The sequence below is a fragment of the Catharus ustulatus genome, chromosome 3, assembly GCF_009819885.2.
Source record: "Catharus ustulatus isolate bCatUst1 chromosome 3, bCatUst1.pri.v2, whole genome shotgun sequence".
In the NCBI taxonomy this organism is placed as follows: Eukaryota; Metazoa; Chordata; class Aves; order Passeriformes; family Turdidae; genus Catharus; species Catharus ustulatus.
Window position 1 is genome coordinate 84,838,584 of NC_046223.1, and position 18,760 is coordinate 84,857,343.

The window sequence follows — 18,760 nt, forward strand, 5'->3', positions numbered from 1 at the left end:
ATTTTCTGTTTCCCAAATTTGCCAGGGCATTGAATCATAAGCAGTGGTCACCTTTGAGGAAATCATATGTCTGCTTGTGCTGCACCATGCAGCCTAAGAAGGTTACTTCAGATGAGACCATCAAGGCACCTTCAGTGACAGCTTGGTTGAAGCCTAGGGAGTGAACTAGGCAGGTCCTTCTGGCACCTAAAAAGCAGATCAAGCAAATGAGAGCTCAGTAGGGCCTTGTCACAGCCCAGACTGGCTGCCCTGGGGCAGGAATGAGATGCAGACAGACTGGCACACACACACTTGCATGTGTACAAACAGTGATGACTTTCAAACATCCTGCCTAAAGCACACAGCACAGAACCTTGCTCCAGGGTGCAGCAAAAGTCACAAATGGAGTTTTCATGGCGGCAACCACAATAGACAGTGGGCAAGTTTTAGACAGGAACGATAAGGTATTAAAAACTATTTACTAGACTGAGAATCAAGGACAGACTGTAATTATGCAACCTGTATCTTTGGTTAGTCACTTAACTGGTAAAATGTATTTAATTACCTTCTATGGATTGGCAAAGTGAATAGGCAAACCAGGAACTCACATTCTTTTCAGATGTAAAAAGCAGTGAAGGTTTTAGCCCTAGGAACAAAACTTCATCTCATGAAAACTTCCTGTCCTGTGTCTAAGCCACCCTAAAGGTAAAAAAGTAAAGTATTCCAAGTAAAAAACATGGAAGACAATACATAATCTTTTTTTTTTCTTTACTACTTTTTACCCAGGAAGATCCCAAACCAGCAAGTATTCTGGACACATTGCAAATCCCAGGCAGCCACCAGGGTTCAAAGCCAATTTACATCTTACAGAATCAGGCTCACCCATCCCAGGTGAAAAGTTCTGCAGTGCTTCTACCTGCAGAGGCTGCCCAAACCAAAGCACAAGGCTGCCACCAGAGCAAGCCACAACAAGAATAAACTCGTATTTTTCATTGTTTCTTTTAGCACTTATAACACAGCACAAATTTCTTTTTTTAATTACAGTTTTTTATTAGATGAACACAGTTTAATACACAACGCGTACATGACCTAGGATGCAACATGCTCCCTCCCCCACTGAGTTACAGAACACTGACACTGTGAAGGGGAACACCAGCTCTGCATTTGTGACCCCACAAGGATGTTACAGATGGCTGGGAGTGGAAGCTTTGCACACAGGTAGGTCTACACAGGACAGGATGACACACATGAGGAAGAAGTAAAGATTAGGAAGAAGGGAGTAAGCTGGATCTGCCCTGGCTGAATGACTGCTCTCAAGAAGATGTTCTGTTTTCCTTCCCGAATTCCTTAGGGAGCAGGAGGGTGGAGCACAGGCCATGATGCAGCTGGAGTCCTGTGGAAAGCAGTGGTGTTAGGTGTCACACATGGCACTGCCAGCCAAGGGTCCCTGCGAGAATCACTGCTCAGGGTGCCAGAGCAAGCTGTGGGTCATTCTGCACTGGGTCTGCACTCGGGCTCTCTGTGATGGGTGAACATATGGGCTCCATCCTCCTCCCACTGTTCACACCAAGGTGTAGTGAAATCAGTGAATAAGTTGCTGAAAACTAATGAGATTTGGCATTTTCCTGGTGATCACTCCACTCTTGCACTCCTATGAAGGGCCACAAGGCAATTTCAGGGTCCTGCTTCTGAGCCATGGTATTGCCTGAATAGCACATTTCCAATACATGGCCTGATGGTGGAAAAGGACAGGGAGGGACAACCGAGAAATCCACTGAGAGCTTGGCAGCTACTCTTCATTTCAGTGATAGCACTTGGGCTGCTCAACATTAGAATCAGACACTATTTTACAGAAAGTGTAAACATGAATTTATGGGCTTTACTCCAGGTTCACTTCCCTTAGAAGGTTTGATTCTAAACAGCCAACAAAAAGGAAAAGAAAATTAAAAATCAAAGTCACCTAGGAAAAATCAAGAATTCAGAAGACTTGTCAAAAACTGTTTGTCTTACAAAGCATGTGCCTTTTGACTCAGGCCTCAAAATAAATTTACTGTATTATTAAAAAAATAGCAATATAGAAACTAAGCCTTTCTCAGTTCAAAGTTTAAGCACATCTAAGAAGACCCCACAGAAACAGTCCTCTTTCTGGCAAGGCACTATCCAGTAGTGTGTGGCACAAACAAAAACACCTCTATCAAAGCCACTGATACAGTGAATGTGCACGTGCATGTCAGCCCACACAGTAACTTTTAGCTAGGTACAAAGATTCAGTTTTCACTCACACTGGTCTCCATTTTAAAAAGTGGGGTAGTTGTAAGTATTAGCTAGAAATTGGGATCATTTGGTTCTTAAGCATAACTTTACATGCCAAAATCTTAAACAGAATTAAGAATTTCCTATTCTTTCAATAAGTGTCTCTAGTTTCCCCAGACCTCTTCAGTTACCTGATAGCTACATTTCATTACTACAAAACTGATTAAAAAAATTCCAGATCATCTTGTGTAAGAAACTAGAAGTCTACTTGCTTTAATTACAAAAATAAGGCTGTTGTACAGCAGACAAAATTCACATCTAAACATATATACTTTTTTTTCTTTTTTTAGCTAGCTATTTATAATTCAAAAGCACACATTCTAAGGGACTTACACTTCCAATCCATGCAAGCAAGCAGGATATCTATGGAGCTAGTGTTGTCCTCCATACAACTGACTATGCCCACATGCATGCTCTGAAATAAGCCAGGTTTACTTAACAGCTGAAACAAGACTAACTCTCCACTAAATGAGAGCCTTCTATTCTACAATTATCAAAATTCAAAAGGAGCTCTGTAAAACTAATTTCATCCCTGGAGAAATCAGTGTGGTTTTTCCTTTCACATCAGTAAGCCTGGGATTTCACCCAGGATTACTCATATGTCTATGCTTACACACTTAGGTAAATTTTTCAAACCTGGGGCTTTAGGCAGTTCTCAAAGTTTACAACGTATCAAGTACATGATAAATCCAGGATGGCTTCTCTGTAATCAACTGCAAAATTAGTTAAATTTATACCTCTATTCATTTACAAAGTTAAATATTTAACTTATTTTTTGGAATAGTTATATTGAATGTGGTGAAGTTAACAATGTAGAGCTCCACCTCATGTCAGATTCCCTTCCTACAATGAGGTTCAAGTCTCATGAGTGTACAGGACTGGTTACAAGAATACAAATAACATAATTCTTTAAAATGCACGCATATACATCAATGCCCATTCAAGATTCCTCTCGAGAAGGTGCTCTGGCAAAGATTTTGACCAGTAAATACAGCCATGGACCTCAAATCTGTGTGTGTTCTTGCTCCATCTAGCTCTTTAGCTCAGCTGAGCAGCCAGATTTGTTCAGTCTGGTAAGAAGGCTAAGAGGTGAGCAAATGGTAGCCTACAACTATCTTGAGGGCCATTAAAAAAAGAATGGTGCCAATCTCTTCTTTTGAGTGCCGCAAAACCACAGCAAAGGTAGCAGCCTCAAATTAAAGCCTAGGAGTCAAAGCTGGACTTTAAAAGATAAAGTTTTCACTAGGAAAGCACTGCAGCAATGTCACAGTTTACCTAGAGAGTTATGAGATCTTCATCTCTGGATATTCTTAATGCTCTGCCAGACAAATCCATATCTGATCCAAGCTAATGTGGTCCTTCAACCTCATTTTGACAGTGCTGGACCAGAAGACCTTCAGTTGTCCCTTCCAGCTGACACCTCTGGTATGCCATGATTACTGATGTCAACAAAACAGGTGATTTGTTTCACAGTGTAGCTTTTGTTGTGATAGTGTTGCTTTCTGACACTTTTTACAAGTCTGGCTTCCTTCAAACCACATAGGCTGAGTGATGCTGTGATTGCAGAGTAGCTTTTCTACATAGTGGTTATCTTTCATTTACCCAAAGACATAAGGATGTCCATCCTGATGGCACTACCTTGCCAGTATGAAATCACTTGAGTAAAAACTAAATTACAGCATATCTGTTATTTCTATAGCCAGACTTCATTCAAAAAGCATGATGCAATTTTACTTCTGTCTGGAATGCATTTTGTAATGGTTATTGGCAAGTCATGGGCCTAAGCTGTGCTATGTGCAACAGTGCAATCCCACTGGAATGATCTCCACTTCGTCTACTTGGCTCCTGTTCCAGCCTGGACTGAGCAACCTCTCTGGCCTCATTTGGCAAAGCACACACTCAGCTTTCTCACTGTCTTAGAGGCACCTCCACATGACCACATTGGGGATATCACCAGGACAACAGCTAGGCAAGTTAGGAAGCTCTTGGACCATGGTGGAGTGTGTAACCCTCATGGGACTGAAACCTGGCTCTCAAAGTGTCCCCCTGACTCTCATGTGGCTTGTGGCAGAGCTGTGTGTTACTGAAGGTAAATTGAAGTTTTGGCAAAATTTCATTTTAAGACAGTCCAACTATAGAGCTCTGACCTTGGGTGTTAAGACTTTCTCAGTAAAGAGAGTACTTCATCTTATCATTAGCTGTGAGACCCTCCTTTAGCTCTTCTGAACTCTCCAGTAATTCCACCAAGTGCTTTACGGAATATTTCACTTGCATTTGGAAACACGTCAAAATATTTCACTTTGGCACCTCCTTCATGATAGGAACTTGTTTTAAACAGTCAGTTGCAGTGTGCATCATTAGACAAATCAATTCTTCATTAGCAAGATTAGCAGCCCATGTCTCTTAAAATAACCATGATTTAGAATAAACATCACAATAAATAAATGTAGAGCAAAAATATGGCAGTTATTGGCTTAGACTGAGATCTCAAGATTGATGCTTTTTACTTTCTGGATCATAGCCAGCACAAACATCATAATAACCACCAGCACTTTAACTATCATGATGAGCTAATTTGAACTACAGTACTGGGAAGAATTAAAAAAGGTAAGGAGCATGACTACATAAGTATACCCATGAATGATACAAGCCCTACACTTCAAGTCCTTATTCTCAAACACATGTGCCTGTTAGAATATCAGGGCCAGCTGAAAAGCAATCCAAAGACAAAAGTGAAACATCAACAGTGAGCATTTTAACAACAGAAGATGAGTAGCCCAGCCTTAACCCTATTTCCTATGCGTGTTATTAGCTCCACATTATTGGAGAGCACCATCTCATGGCAAGCAGACTACTACTAATGACACATGTTTGCTCTGTCACAGTGATCCATTAGGGAAGCTGTTATGTGCTGAAGAATAGTCACTCATTCAGGAATGTGCTTGTTGATACTTCACATGGGCTTTCTAGGGCTCTGACTCCTATTGAAAAGAGAAAAAATAAAGAGTATTGTTAATTATTACTAACATAATATTAATGTTATAAATATGTTCTCATCTCCCATACCTGTGACCTTTGCATAAAAGGTGACCCTAACCCTGGACACTTAGGAGCTGAGGATGCATCCCTCTGAAGAACCACCAGACTGAAGCAGGAAGTTTATAGAGACACAGTTCAAGGCCTCCAAGACCACATTTTGTGGAATAAAGCTGCATAGAAGCTGCTATTTCAGATTGTGCCAGAACATCATCTTTTTCCTAGGACAAGTTCTTCAAGCTACAAAGTGAGGCAGGCTGCCAAAATAACCTGCTTCTGTGGTTCTCTGCTGAGGTTTCTTCCTACTCCTGTCCCTCAAGGGGTCCAAAAACAAATGAATTCCTGGCAGAGAAAGACTCTATAGATACCAAAGAGCTACCACCCTGGCCTGAAAAAGTACAAGTACCAAATACATCTATATCTACAGTGTCCAAGGAAAGAAAAATCTTCCCCTCTGTGTCTTGTCTACTGCCAAAAGGTGCGCCACACAGTCTGTTTGAACAAGTGTCCAGACTTCCATATGGGCAATCAAATTTCCTCTGTTATACTGCCCTCAACAGAAAGATGTTACCTGGCTTTGTTTTAACCTGTAGATATGTGTTTGCTAAAACTGAGTTCAAAAAGTTAATGTAAGTTCTGACTGTTACAGCATTTCAGCATTAAAAAAAAAAATAAATTAATGCCTAATGAATAAACACTGAACCATTATGCCAGGCTTCAGAAAGCCCAGTGATTAGAATCCTAGTTCTGTCTCCTGTTATAATTAAGCCAGTTGCTTACAATTTAGATTGATAAAATGCAATCTTTAAACTTAATTTATCTGCTGTCCCAAATTATATGTATATGCCATGTATATGCTTGTTTTTATTTAAAATGCTTTATTTTTCCTGACAACCATTTTGATTACTTCATTAGCATTAAGGTGATATGAACAAAGTATGGATGCATCCAAACACACAGGTTTCCATCCCACACAGGGGTCAAAGAAAATTCAATCTCAACATCTCAAGAATTCAATGAAAAGTCTGCAATACACACTGACCTTTGATGCCAAAGTAGGTTTCAGTCCAAGAAAGGAGAATACAGTGTTGCTCTCCTTTGATTCAAAAAAGCCATCATAATCCTAAAGAATAAAAAAAAGAAAAGATGAGTCAACATTTGTATTCATGTTCTCCTGGTTGATATTACCACACCTTGTATTAGACTGAAGAGTGACATGTAATAAGGCTCAGAAAAATATTGATACTTACCCCTATTCTCCTACTCAAACCTAAACCCTAAAACTGCAGTGTTATCACAAACTACAATGGCAAGGAAAAAAACATAAATGCTCTAACTTCAACACCTCTCACTATTTTAACAGGCAAGTATAAGCATGTACTTGCATCAAAAGAAACTCTACTGTGGGTATATTTTAAAGTATTTCAGTGCAGAATTTGTCCTAAAACTCTTATGGTGCACTACATGAAGGTGCTTTACCAGCATTTCAGTAATGATAGACTGCTATGTTAGTGAACTGGGATACTTTGCAGTTGCATCATTATTTAAATAGTCTCAGCCTCCCCAAAAACACAACCATAGCTGCACAACAGCAGTTTCTCAGCCTGACCCCCTATACTAAAAGCACCTGTGAAAGACAAGAGGCCAACAGGAGTGTATAATGGTCCTCAGTCCTCAGATATATTAGCTGACATAAGCAGAAAGAGTAAATCTTCTTAAGATGACTTCGTGTTGTTTTCTTCTACAAACATATGCTAACTTAGGAATTAACAAAAATTTACAATTAATTGCCAGAAAGTAAATCCAAGCAAAACAGGCAAACCAACTAAGCCATGATGTAAGCTAAAAGATTACTGAAAGGATTCCCAGCAGTGCCATGGATTAAAAAGGGACAATGTAATCACTGAATATCTAGAGGAGTAATAAATAATACTGAAGCTCTGCAGAAGGATGTTTGATTAAGCCCTTGACTTCTAAGAATGAGACTTCAAAAGCTGCATGGACACTATTAAACCTTCAAAAGCTCTGTCTAACTCTTCTAAAGCAAATGAAAACCCATGAGGGACAGAGACTATATAAGCAACACATTAGAAGACAGCCTGTCATCTACCTAAGAAATAACCTTCACTTGCTCCACAGTGAGTCACACTCTCTGGAGCTGAAGGTAATGCAGCAGTGGATGAGTACAGCCCACAGTGAGAAGAACCCTTTCTTTAACATCAGGGTCTAAATTGCCTGGAGATGCCCATTACAGCCCTATGAACTACAGGCAGGCAGCTTGTGGCAGACTCCTTTTTGGGTCCCTGCCAGGAATACTCTCTCTCCTAAACACCTCGAGCAGTCTTCACTAACCCCCAGACACTTCTTTGTCTGAACAGTTTGTCCAAGGAAGGTTCCGTGTTTGTTTGGGTGAGTCATCATCTCTCAGCACTGTTTCCAAATTCTGGCATTCTCCTGAAGATTCTTAATCCCAGTACTTCATTAGCTCTAGAAGTATCATTAAGACCATGGATTTTTCACCCTTTGTTAATAAATTGTTAAGAAAAGAAAGCAGGGAAGGACAAAGAGACTAAAAACAATGTCATAAGAAGAAAAGGCTGCACTCCTGGCTCTCACAATGACTGACACTCAGCTAATCCACCAACATCCGTGAACATCTGTTTAACCTAACCCCTGTAAAGTAATTTAATACTTAATAATAAAAAGTTGTTTTCAAGTACTAGTTATCATTTTACTTTCATAATTCTCAAGTCCTGACTTAGTATGTTTTTTCCACGTTTTTACTGATTAACAAACCTGGATTTACCTACTGAAAAAACTGTGAAGGTAAAAGGGTGAACTAAACTAAGTCTATGTTTAAAAGAGCACAAAACCCAGTGGATTGATTCATTTTAAAAGGACCTGAATGCTTAAGAACCACAAGAGATTATCCACCAGAAGCAATCTCTCTGATGTTTTGAAATATCTGCATTGCAAAACATGTTTAAATCCTATTGACACTTACTTTCATGGGCAGTGGGGGAGAAAAAGCACCATACTTTTAGATCAAGTAGATTTTAAATAGGAAAAAATTCCTAGTGATGTCTGCAATTACGATCTATGCTCTCAAAATATTCAAATGTGAAACAAAAAAAATGTTACAAAAATGCATAACAGTCCTGTAAAAATTTTTAAAATCATTTTAGCATGGCAGTTTCTTAAGAGCTTATTGAGAAGTGTGATCTCAATGACTCAATGGCTGTGTCATGAGTGGTAGGAGTTCAAAGCGGGCATCCCTGGCTTGCCCTGTAACACAAGTGAGATAAAAGATTCTCCAAAAACACCCTGCCTTTGATCTTACCATTAGAAGGAGAGGAAGTCTGTGCAGAATTGGGTCACATATAAAGACAATAAATCCATGGATGACGACATGAAAATTCTTATCTCAATAAAGAACATCACACTGCTACCAGCAGTAGATGCTGAAGCAGAGGTCGAAGAAGGAAAACAGCACAAGCTCAGTAAAAATGAGAATTTCATACACAAGTAGGAGTCCAACTCACTGGTGACCCAAAGGGTTCCAAAACTCAAGCTGGCTACAGCATTAGCTGTATCCCAGTTGTGATAGCATTAGCTGTATCCCAGTTGTAATGATCACTAGACCTTAAGTGTGATGTATTCCTGGTGCTGGGAAACCAGATCACTGCAGTGATGTGATTACAGACACTGCCATAATTAATTTGGCTCAGGATTTTGTTAAGCAGGTATACTCAGGATTGTTTAAATAAACACTGTCACTGCCGGGAGAAACTATTTATTGCACACCAAAGTTAAAACAGGCAGTACTGCAGATCAGCATAAATTATTATTTATGGCTGTGGAACTATCTATGGAACTATTTATGGGCTTCAAGGAACATAACAGAAGTGTGAACACATTGGGTCAAAGTAAAACATTAACACAAAACAGATTTACAATTAGCAATTTTACCTTCACTACTGCACTGAGATTAGAACATTACATCTAATGAACTTTCAAAGACAGCAACTGTGCATAAAATTCTTTCCAGTAAGTTTCTTTAAACCAGCAAGGTGGTGGTTGCTTTTAGTTGGCAACAAGACTGAGCTCATTAAACATCTCAACAAATCTTTATTGCTTACCACACCAAGAAGCTGAAAAACGACAAACCCACCCAAATGTAGCTTGCATAGCTTTTCCTAAAGATTTTTAAAGTGCAGTGATTACTGGACAACACTTACAGATTACTCCATTAGTATGCTGTTCAAATTTATTTCTCTTTGTCAGTATATTTAATATAAGATTATGATATCTCTGCTCTTATAAAAGGGGCAACATAATTGCTCCTTCAAGTAATAATGAGGAACTCATAATTTAAACACGTTGAATCAGTACTTTGCTACTGACTGAGTTAATACTGTATGCCATTGAGAATGAGCTGTTAACATCCTCCCTGAAAAGGGCAGCTCAGTTCTCCAGAACAGATGACATTCATTTACTGATCTGATTAGGATTACAATGGAAAACTCTTACACAGCACAGCTTTCCTTGGAGAATGTGTGTGCATGTGTGAGTCTCTTCTAATATTATATAAATACACAAATAAAAGAAGATATTGTCTGTACAACACAGGACAAGCTAAACATGACAGTTTTCATTACCTAACCTTCTGATAAGATCTCTGCACAGGATTTTTAAAGAGCTTATAGAACTGACTCTACAAAGCAACTTGTTACTCCTCTACTAAAGGCCAGATGTTTATTTTGGTAATCTGTTTAGTTGTAGCCTTCCAGAAACAAAGGCTTTAATAAAAGGGAGCAGATGTCAGCCACAGCTCTATTGTTTGGATAGTACAGGACAAACTCAGGCTGATGTGATGCTTGCCATTCATGCAGCGATGGTGCCAGGGTACACAGACATCAGCCATCTAAGAACTGATTCCTCCCACCTCTAAGGCAGGCAGTCCAAGTGCAGCAGGACTTCCCTTAGACAAGCACTGAAGACCTCAAACCTAGTACCTAGTGCCCACCTGGGGAAGGGGAATGTTCAGGGGAGTTAGTGGCAGAATCTGCAAGTACTATGGATTGTGAGAGCTGTCACCTCCACCTTTTGTGCACCTTCCAGCTCACTGTGTCATTTTACAAATTGTTTGGATAAGACTACTATCAAATCAGGTCATGGCAGGAATTTGAGAAAGGTAGAGATGGAAATACCAGTGAGTTAACCATGGTAGTCAGCCTGTTACATGAGGTGATGACTAAAAGACACAAAATTACCATGTTGCACAGAAGCTCTGCATGCACATATTTTAACTTGGACACAAGTGGAACAGCAGTGGACTGAATTATTATTTCATCCTGGCTGTTGCCTGACAACAGCCATGGCCTTTTATTTCCAAGATACTGCAACATCTGTATTCTGTGCAATGCTATATGATTTCAAAGTATTACTTCCACTTATTAAGATTTGCTAGCCTTTCCTCATATATAATTTATCCTCTATTTTAAAACTGGTTTTTAAAATAGCCTTTAGCTAAAGTAGACCAACATCTTCAAAAACAAAACCTTTTTTTTTCAAGAAAGCGTGGCACAACAGGAACGTTCCGTTCCATGGAAAGGAGACTAAGGATCCCAACAAAAAATTTAATAATTATGTCATACTTGCTGATAAGTTTTGCAGAATATCAGTGTAATAAATACAAAAATGAAAAAGGAATGTTCAGTATTTTCTACTATATCCTGTAAAGTAACAATTCTAATTTTACACCAGTTCCTTTTAAATGTTGTTAAATACATGAACACCCTACATGAGTATATATAAGAAATAAAAAGTCTGCAAACAGAGTAAGTTATCTCCAGAAATGTCTTTGACACCTATCATCTTTATGTGAAGGGATAGTTTACAAAACACCTGCTACTTCACTTTGAAACAGCTATTAATAAAGTTTATTTAGTCCGAATAAAAACTGTGGTGCTCAACAGGATTGTACTCTCTCCACTACAGGGTAAACAGCAGCGCTATAATACATTACTGAAATGAGTCCTGACTTCTCTGAGGAAGATAAAATTCTGGATTATTTTATTTTTACTTAGGTGCTGAGCTTCTATTTTTTAAGCCTTGACACTGGGCAAGCTGGCTACTCTACACTTTGCTTCTGGTACTACGTTTCCCTTGATAAAGTACACATTACTCATTTACTCATAAAGCTCTTTTCCTCAGAACACAGAAAAGCAATGGAGAAGTGGATGGCAAAAGCATAAGCACAGTCTGAAAGTTATAACTAGCCCTTGTGAATGATCTGAACTGAAGAAGACTCTTGGGCAGGAGTTGCTTTCCAACAGCTCTGCCTTCTATATTCCTTGCTTGAGACAAAGCCTTAATCAGGAAGATAAACAGTGCATGTCACTGGCCTTAAGTCACATTCAACCAAGGGTTTGCGGATGCCTGTGAGTCAAAAACTGCTCCAATATAACTGCAAAAGGTAATTATGAACAATTTCACACACAGAGCTTAAATTTGCCATACAGGAAACTCTACTTCTGATGGCAAAAATAATTAGTCAAGGAAGTTTTAGCATCATTAACAATTGTTACATGATATCTGAGCAATTCACATTAACTTTTATCTAGTGAAATTATCCCTCTTCTAAAAGCAGCCCTGGACCAAAAAAAATGCTAAGTCAACCAGATAAGATATCTCCAAGGGTGCAGAGAATCAAACCTGGATACCAAATTAGCCTCACAACTCCTCTAGCTCCTAAAGTGAACACACTACAGCAGGCATGCTAAGGCGGATTCTGCCACTTTGTTTGAGGATCTAGAGACAGAGACTGAGCTCTCTGTAGTTGAAGGCACAAGAATAATAAACTCCCCAATGACAGGCCAGGGCAGAAAATCTGACATGGCCTCTAGCCAGTTTTGTTAAATTCTTTTCTTTCTTTTATCAGTGAATAGTTACTTATTTGTAATGTGACACCTATAAAAAAGGAAGAAGAAGAAACATGTATGCCTCTTTTCAAAAGCTTAAAAAAACCCCAGAACAGTATGATACATAACAGTGCAAAGAAATCAGGGCTACAATAATTGCCTGTGCACTGAATAGCTTCCCAACACTGCACCTCTTTCAGCAGCCCATTTTATTTCTTTCTTGTCTATATGCCTTTGCTGTTTTGTTGGAGTTGACACCCATATATTACATTTCAGGGAAGGACAATAAATATCACCTATCTCTGTCTCTACTGGTGTCCCCCAGCCCCTAGGCACTCTATCAGGACTTACCATAACACCCTAAACCATATGAACAGCTTCAAAGAAAAAAAAAAAATAGTCAGCCTGCTATGTAAATATTTTCCCTTTATATTTTCCCTTTGGATCAAATTCCCACCCGGAGACAGATTTCCTTTTAATTTTGGTTGGCCTAAACTTCAGGCAATCTCCCTTCAGTGCAGATTCCTGCATATGAAACTGTCACTGTTCAAAGTGCTAACCTGCAGCTTCACAAGAGTGCAGTTTCACTGGGAAGTGGATATTTCCAGTCTTCTGAAAGATCCAGGAATCACTTCTAGTGTGAGAAGAGTTGTGTACTCAGTTGTGGTCAATTCAAGAAGAGGGAGGTGTAAGGCACAGGCCTAATTTCAGAAACTCAGTTTTCCAGCATTTCTGGTAGAAAGCCAGAAAAAAAATAAATTTAAAAAAATATTTTTAAATAAGTAAATAAATAAATAAAATATTTTAAAACAAACAAACAAATAAATAAATTAAAAATAAATGAATAAATAATTTAAATAAATAAATTTAAAATAAATAAATAAAATTTAAAATAAATACATAGATAAATAAAATAAAATAAAATAAATAAATAAATATAAATATATAAAATAAAGTAAGATAAATAAATAAATAGATAAATAAATAAATAAATGGTGGAGAACCCTGTAAAGGGCCGTCATGTAGACAGATACTCACATACCCGAGAGCAGAGCCATGTCACTGAAGAACATGGAAACAAGGAACACGCAGACCAGGCTGGCAGAACTGAAATGGCTGCAGTGGATCTGGATTGGGAATGTAAGGGTAAGCTGACCATAGCTCAGTGGGGCTGTGACACATCAGGACACCCAGGAGGAGGTGCAAGGTAGAGATAGGCTCGTGATCAAGGGGTGGACCTGACCACTGAAGTCACCGAACAGGTCATCCATGAATGTGAAAAACACACCATGGTCAAGCAAGCCAGATGGGTAAAGCCCCTCTGATGTGGAGAACAGTGACTGGGAAAGACAGTATGGGATTATTTTCTTGGGAGAACATAATCCACAATTTGAGTTGCATCTCATAGCTGTAGGTCAAAGTAGTATAGCAGGAGCCACTAATACTAACTGAAGATGAGCTCTCTAAGGAACTGGGCAAGACAAAACTGATTCCAGTGCCCAACAAAACCCACCAGATCCTATTAAGGCTCTACTCCAATTAATCCCACTTAGCTATTCTTTATGCAAAGTGCATGAGTTTTCTCCAGAAACGTACACTAGACACTAACATCTCACTGTTACACAGCACTAACTAGAGTAAGATAACCAGACTAATTTCAAATCTACACTACTGCAACTTTGAAAAGCAGGATCACATGTCTCATTTGTCTGAAAGGTAGATTCTGTTCTCACATACAATTTTATAGCAATGTCACTAAGATGAAACAATAGACTGTAAAATTATGAAAATATGCAAATTATCATACTGTTGGTGCTGTAACACAGCACTTGATTATCAGTAAAATTATTTTTGTTCTCATGTGCTTGCGGCTCTTATCTTGTTCACAGAAAATAAAAATTGTTCTTGCCAAGTACTTTATTTCAAAATCTCTTAGCATAACTTGTTCCTGAAAAATGGGGAGTGCATCTCGGAAGACTGAAAAAAGGAGAAGATAGATTAATGACTGATTGTATCTGCAATTGCTTCAACTCAGAAAAACCACAAGGCCTTGCTCACACTTCAAAACCTGGGGATTGTCTCTTGGTGCCAGAATGCCTCCTTCTGTGGTACGAGACACACCAGTAAACATTGATCACCTTTTTGTACCTTTCTCCCCTCCTACACGAGCTGCCAGATGTTCAAATGGTTGGCACAAACTCATTCTGGATACTTACTGAAACCATTAAAGACAAACTTCCTCTAGCCTGCAGTTACATCCTGAAAAGTCATTATTTCAAATGGTGATATCCTAGCCAGGAAAATCTAGTTTAGATAAACCCCTTGTGCATATTGTTGAGGCTTTTTACTAAGGAGAAGATAGTGAGAAAAAAATATCCCAAAAATATTAATCCTAATACGAACACAGAAGAACCAGTATAGCTACAAACATAACATTGAGTCATGGAACCATATGCTTGTGAACTTCTATTGAAATAACATGACCAAAATAAAAAGTGTGCCTATTTATTTTGCTTTGCACTGTCTAGGCCTCACACCTTTAGAGGAACAGCAATGGATCTGACCAGTTTGTATCACAAGGAAGTGTGAATTGTCAGCAACAATGTGTAAGCCAGAATAAGTACATGGAAAATCTCCTGATTCTGTAGAATGCAGAAAACCAGAGTTTTTTAACGGAGAAAACTGAATTACAAATTGCCTGGACACAAATCAGAAATAATAAGCTATAAATTTCACTAACTTAACTAACAGAAAACTCAATATTTTTTCAGTTTAAGTTACTTACTAGAGATTATGCTATAATTATTTATGTCAAGATAAACACATGAAAACATTCACTGTAGAAATGACAAAGAGAAACAAGATATGCAAGGTTTGTTGACTTTTATCTAATTGCCATATTTTACCCCCCTTTCCAGCACTGACCTCCTTTGCCTTCTGAGTAATGTTTTGCCTCCACTCTATTACCTAAGAATTTTATCAACTAATGCAGCAGGTCAACTCATGAATGTTGGAGATCCTGCACACACTTTCTGCTTCATCCCAGCAAATATGGTTTCTTTCACAGTATGTTCGCTCTTTAAAGATGTTCATGCAGACAGTGAAGTCTAGTAATAGGATTAAGTCTGCTCAACCAAAATGGCTATCAGATCAGCACACAGATTAATGAGATCATCTCACATGTTGCATGACATCTTCTGCCTTGCTAATTCCAAATAGCAACTTCTAAAACTAGGTTAAAACACTCTATAAAGGCAATCTGAAAGCATAAGAAACAACAACTTAAAATTTTGTATTTCCCATGCAAACTAGATTCACACAGAACAATGTAAGGGTTGTTATTTGTGAGGGGCTGATCCATAAGCAAGGGTAATAATCCCTTCCACGTCCCAGATACATTTCTTTGATTGACTTACCTTACCTGGAAATAAGAAGATAAGAGTTATACTGCTGAGGTAAACAAGTAAGGCCAATACAAAACACATGGGAAGGATGTTAAATACTTTGCTTTAAGAAACCAGTTAGCTGCTGCATCATATCCAATCTCTTTGTTGCAGAGGATCCTAAATCCCTTTTTATATGCTTCCTGCATTAAGCTAACAACTGCATTGCAGTCAACAGGGCTCTCATCAGATCTGAGCAGCACAGCTGAATCTGGCAGGGACTAAGTCAGAACCACTTTGAAGGTACAAATGAAAGGCTACTTCTTCAGCTTGCACTGGTGGATGGAGAAGCTTACACCGAAAAAAAAGCCCACCCATCAAACTGTTGTCAGATTTACAGCAAATAGTGTTCATTTATCCTAAACACCCTGATTGCATAAAGACACTCTGAGCATAAATGAAATGTACACCATGACAGCAGCAGAGAAGGAGCTTAATTACAATAACAATAAAACTCAATCTAGACAGTGTTCTCATTTACTGTGCCAAAGACAGGCTTCCTACTGAATTTTTGTGCTTGGACTAGACCCAAGCAGCAAGAATACAACAAATTCCCAGCTCACAGTGGTTTCACCAGGCACTTTACCATCAACTGGTTGTACACGAAGCTTGTGACATTTCTGATTTTTACATCCCTGGAGGGAATCCCCTAGACAGCCCTAGGATTTACAGAACGACCTGAATTTTCCCTCTATGATCATTACCTGATCCTATTGCCCCATTAATTCAGACTCTACTAGAGAGAGCTCAACACAAGTCCCATGTTTAAATGGCCAGCTGAGAAATTGCCCACCGACAACCATAACAGCCACTTACCCCACAGTACCGATCATCACTGAAAATCTGTGGTGGCAGTGGATTGCCTTGTGCAGGCTGCCTGTCCTCAGGAATATTTTTATACATCCATTGTCTCTTCTCCTCTGACATGGTGATATCCACTTCTTCAAACTCTATGCGATTGGCTTCTAGAAATCTCACTACATCCTGTTGCCTCTTCTTTATCTAGATGGAAGAAAGAAAATTAAAAAACCTAGAGTCAGAGCAACTCCTCCATAACACAGACATGCTTACAGATCTGAGAATATTCCTCCTCTCCTATCCCACTTTCATAGGATGGGAAGTCACAAGTTCAAAAAGACAATGGAGAAAACTTTTTTCAGTTTTAAATTCATAAAAGTTAAGCACTGCTGTCTCTTTACATGTTGGCAAAGGTTATACTTCTTCACCTCACTTGTATAAGGTTGTCTGTTTAATTCAGTTTTGTAATTTGAGCCCTTACCCCCTAAAGATATTTTTAAAAAGCAAACTAAGGATCTCTTCAGAAGTGAAAAGAAGCAGTCAGTTTTGAAAGACATTAGGGGCTACAATTTTAAAGTATACAGATACCTAAAAATGCAAGGTAAATAACCTGGCAAATCCCAAAAGAATCATTCCTAAAACTGTTCAATGAGATGAACATGTCAGTACATCTGAAAAAAACCCACCCCAGCTACACACATTTTTGTTTTTCTAGACACCTACACATTTTTTTAAACAGTTTCCTGAGCAAGGCTTGTTGAATATTTAGGTAAGAGTGTCTGTCAGCATAATATACATGCCCGAAAGTAAGCATGATGTCATCTCTTGAAAATGAATTTTTTGGGAAAAAAAAAAAGAAAGCATGAGGTTTGTATTAAATATATGGGGTTTCTGCCCCTCAAAGAGATTGTCACCTTTATACAAAGAGGCAGAACACTGGCAGTTTTTATCTCACTGCAAAAATTGGTTGGACTCAAAGATCTTAGAGATCTTTTCCAACCTTAACAATTCTATGATACTAAGATGAGCCCTTAAGAGGTAGCTGGGCTTCAAGAAGATAAACTCAGGTAAAGATAACCTCTGCCTCAAACAGGACTTTTTATCAAGACAGTAACCTTTGAAATGAAAGCCTGTGTATTTTTCGCATCAACCTAATGAAATTAATACTTTCAGAAAGGAACTATGAATTATGTGCCATATTTTTTACAGCTATCATCACAGTGTTATTTGAAAAAAAATTCAGCTTTAATAATTTTACAGTCTTCCTGGAGTGTCATATCCATGCAGTTGCTGGCTGGCATAAAGCCCAGGTGGATGCTTGTGGATATCATATGACCTAGATACTATTTGGAAATCAGAGGATTTTCAAAATGCATGTGCTAGTTTCTCCTGTCACACAACCAAGTCTATCTATCTAAATGCATCACAAAAATATATAATTTTGGAAACAATACTGATGGAATTCTTATTTCCTTGAAATAAGGCAGCCATCCCAAGAAACTACAAATACAAAGCTTTGAAACAATTCCTGTCTTTCTTAAGAAGTGGACTACACAGAAAATTTGCCACAGTGTCTTATTCTTTTTCCTTTATTTGTACACACTGGGGCAGTTTTTTAAGCAGATGTGAAAAAAATCACTTTTTCATAGAGAAGGTAACCCCTAAACTTGCATGCAAGCAACACATTACCAACAACAGCAAAATTACTGCATCATCATCACTAGTGGTACCAAAGTCAACATGCCTTTAACTACACCCCTAAAAATTCAAAGTTTAGAAGTGAAAGACAAAAACATTTTCCTCTGTCTTTCAACAAGAAACTGCAAAAGAACACAAAAGAGACAGAGAGATTCTTAACACAAATATTAAATAGAAAAGAGATGTCTAAAAGTATATGTGGGAGAGGTCTTTTCCTTATAGTGAAGCGCTACCGAAACTCACATGAAATCCCTCCTGCACTGGTCAGAGCAATCAGCAAACTCCTGAGTGGCTGGGTCAGCCCTCTGGCCCCCAAGGCCAATTGGCATCCTCTGGCCAAAGCTATTACACCTGCAGCCTCTCAAAGCTGCTGCTTGCAAACTGCACACTGGGAATGATCCCTGGCATGCTGCAACATCTAAATCATGGCCAAGGGCTGCTTTTGAGACTCTAAGTTAGCCCTGGCCAAAGCAGACTCTGCCAACAACCATTCTTCAAACAGTTCAGAGTACCAGAGTGCTCCATTCTCAGGGCCAGAACATGCACCAGTACAGGGGTATCCAGGTGGAC

At 38.7% G+C, this 18,760-nt stretch overlaps 1 protein-coding gene across 2 annotated transcripts in view; it reads right to left on the bottom strand.

The window, feature by feature from the left end:
* Positions 1–1,004: 1,004 nt before the first annotated feature.
* SH3BGRL2 (SH3 domain binding glutamate rich protein like 2) overlaps positions 1,005–18,760 on the bottom strand; it is a 37,190-nt gene continuing 19,434 nt past the window's right edge. For both annotated transcript variants that reach the window (XM_033055137.1, XM_033055136.1), the window contains exons 2-4: positions 16,511–16,696; positions 6,371–6,451; positions 1,005–5,273 (exon numbers count right to left, since the gene is read on the bottom strand). In XM_033055137.1, coding sequence (XP_032911028.1) covers positions 5,259–5,273; positions 6,371–6,451; positions 16,511–16,696 — 282 coding nt within the window. In that variant the 3' untranslated portion in view covers positions 1,005–5,258. The remainder of the gene's footprint in view (positions 5,274–6,370; positions 6,452–16,510; positions 16,697–18,760) is intronic.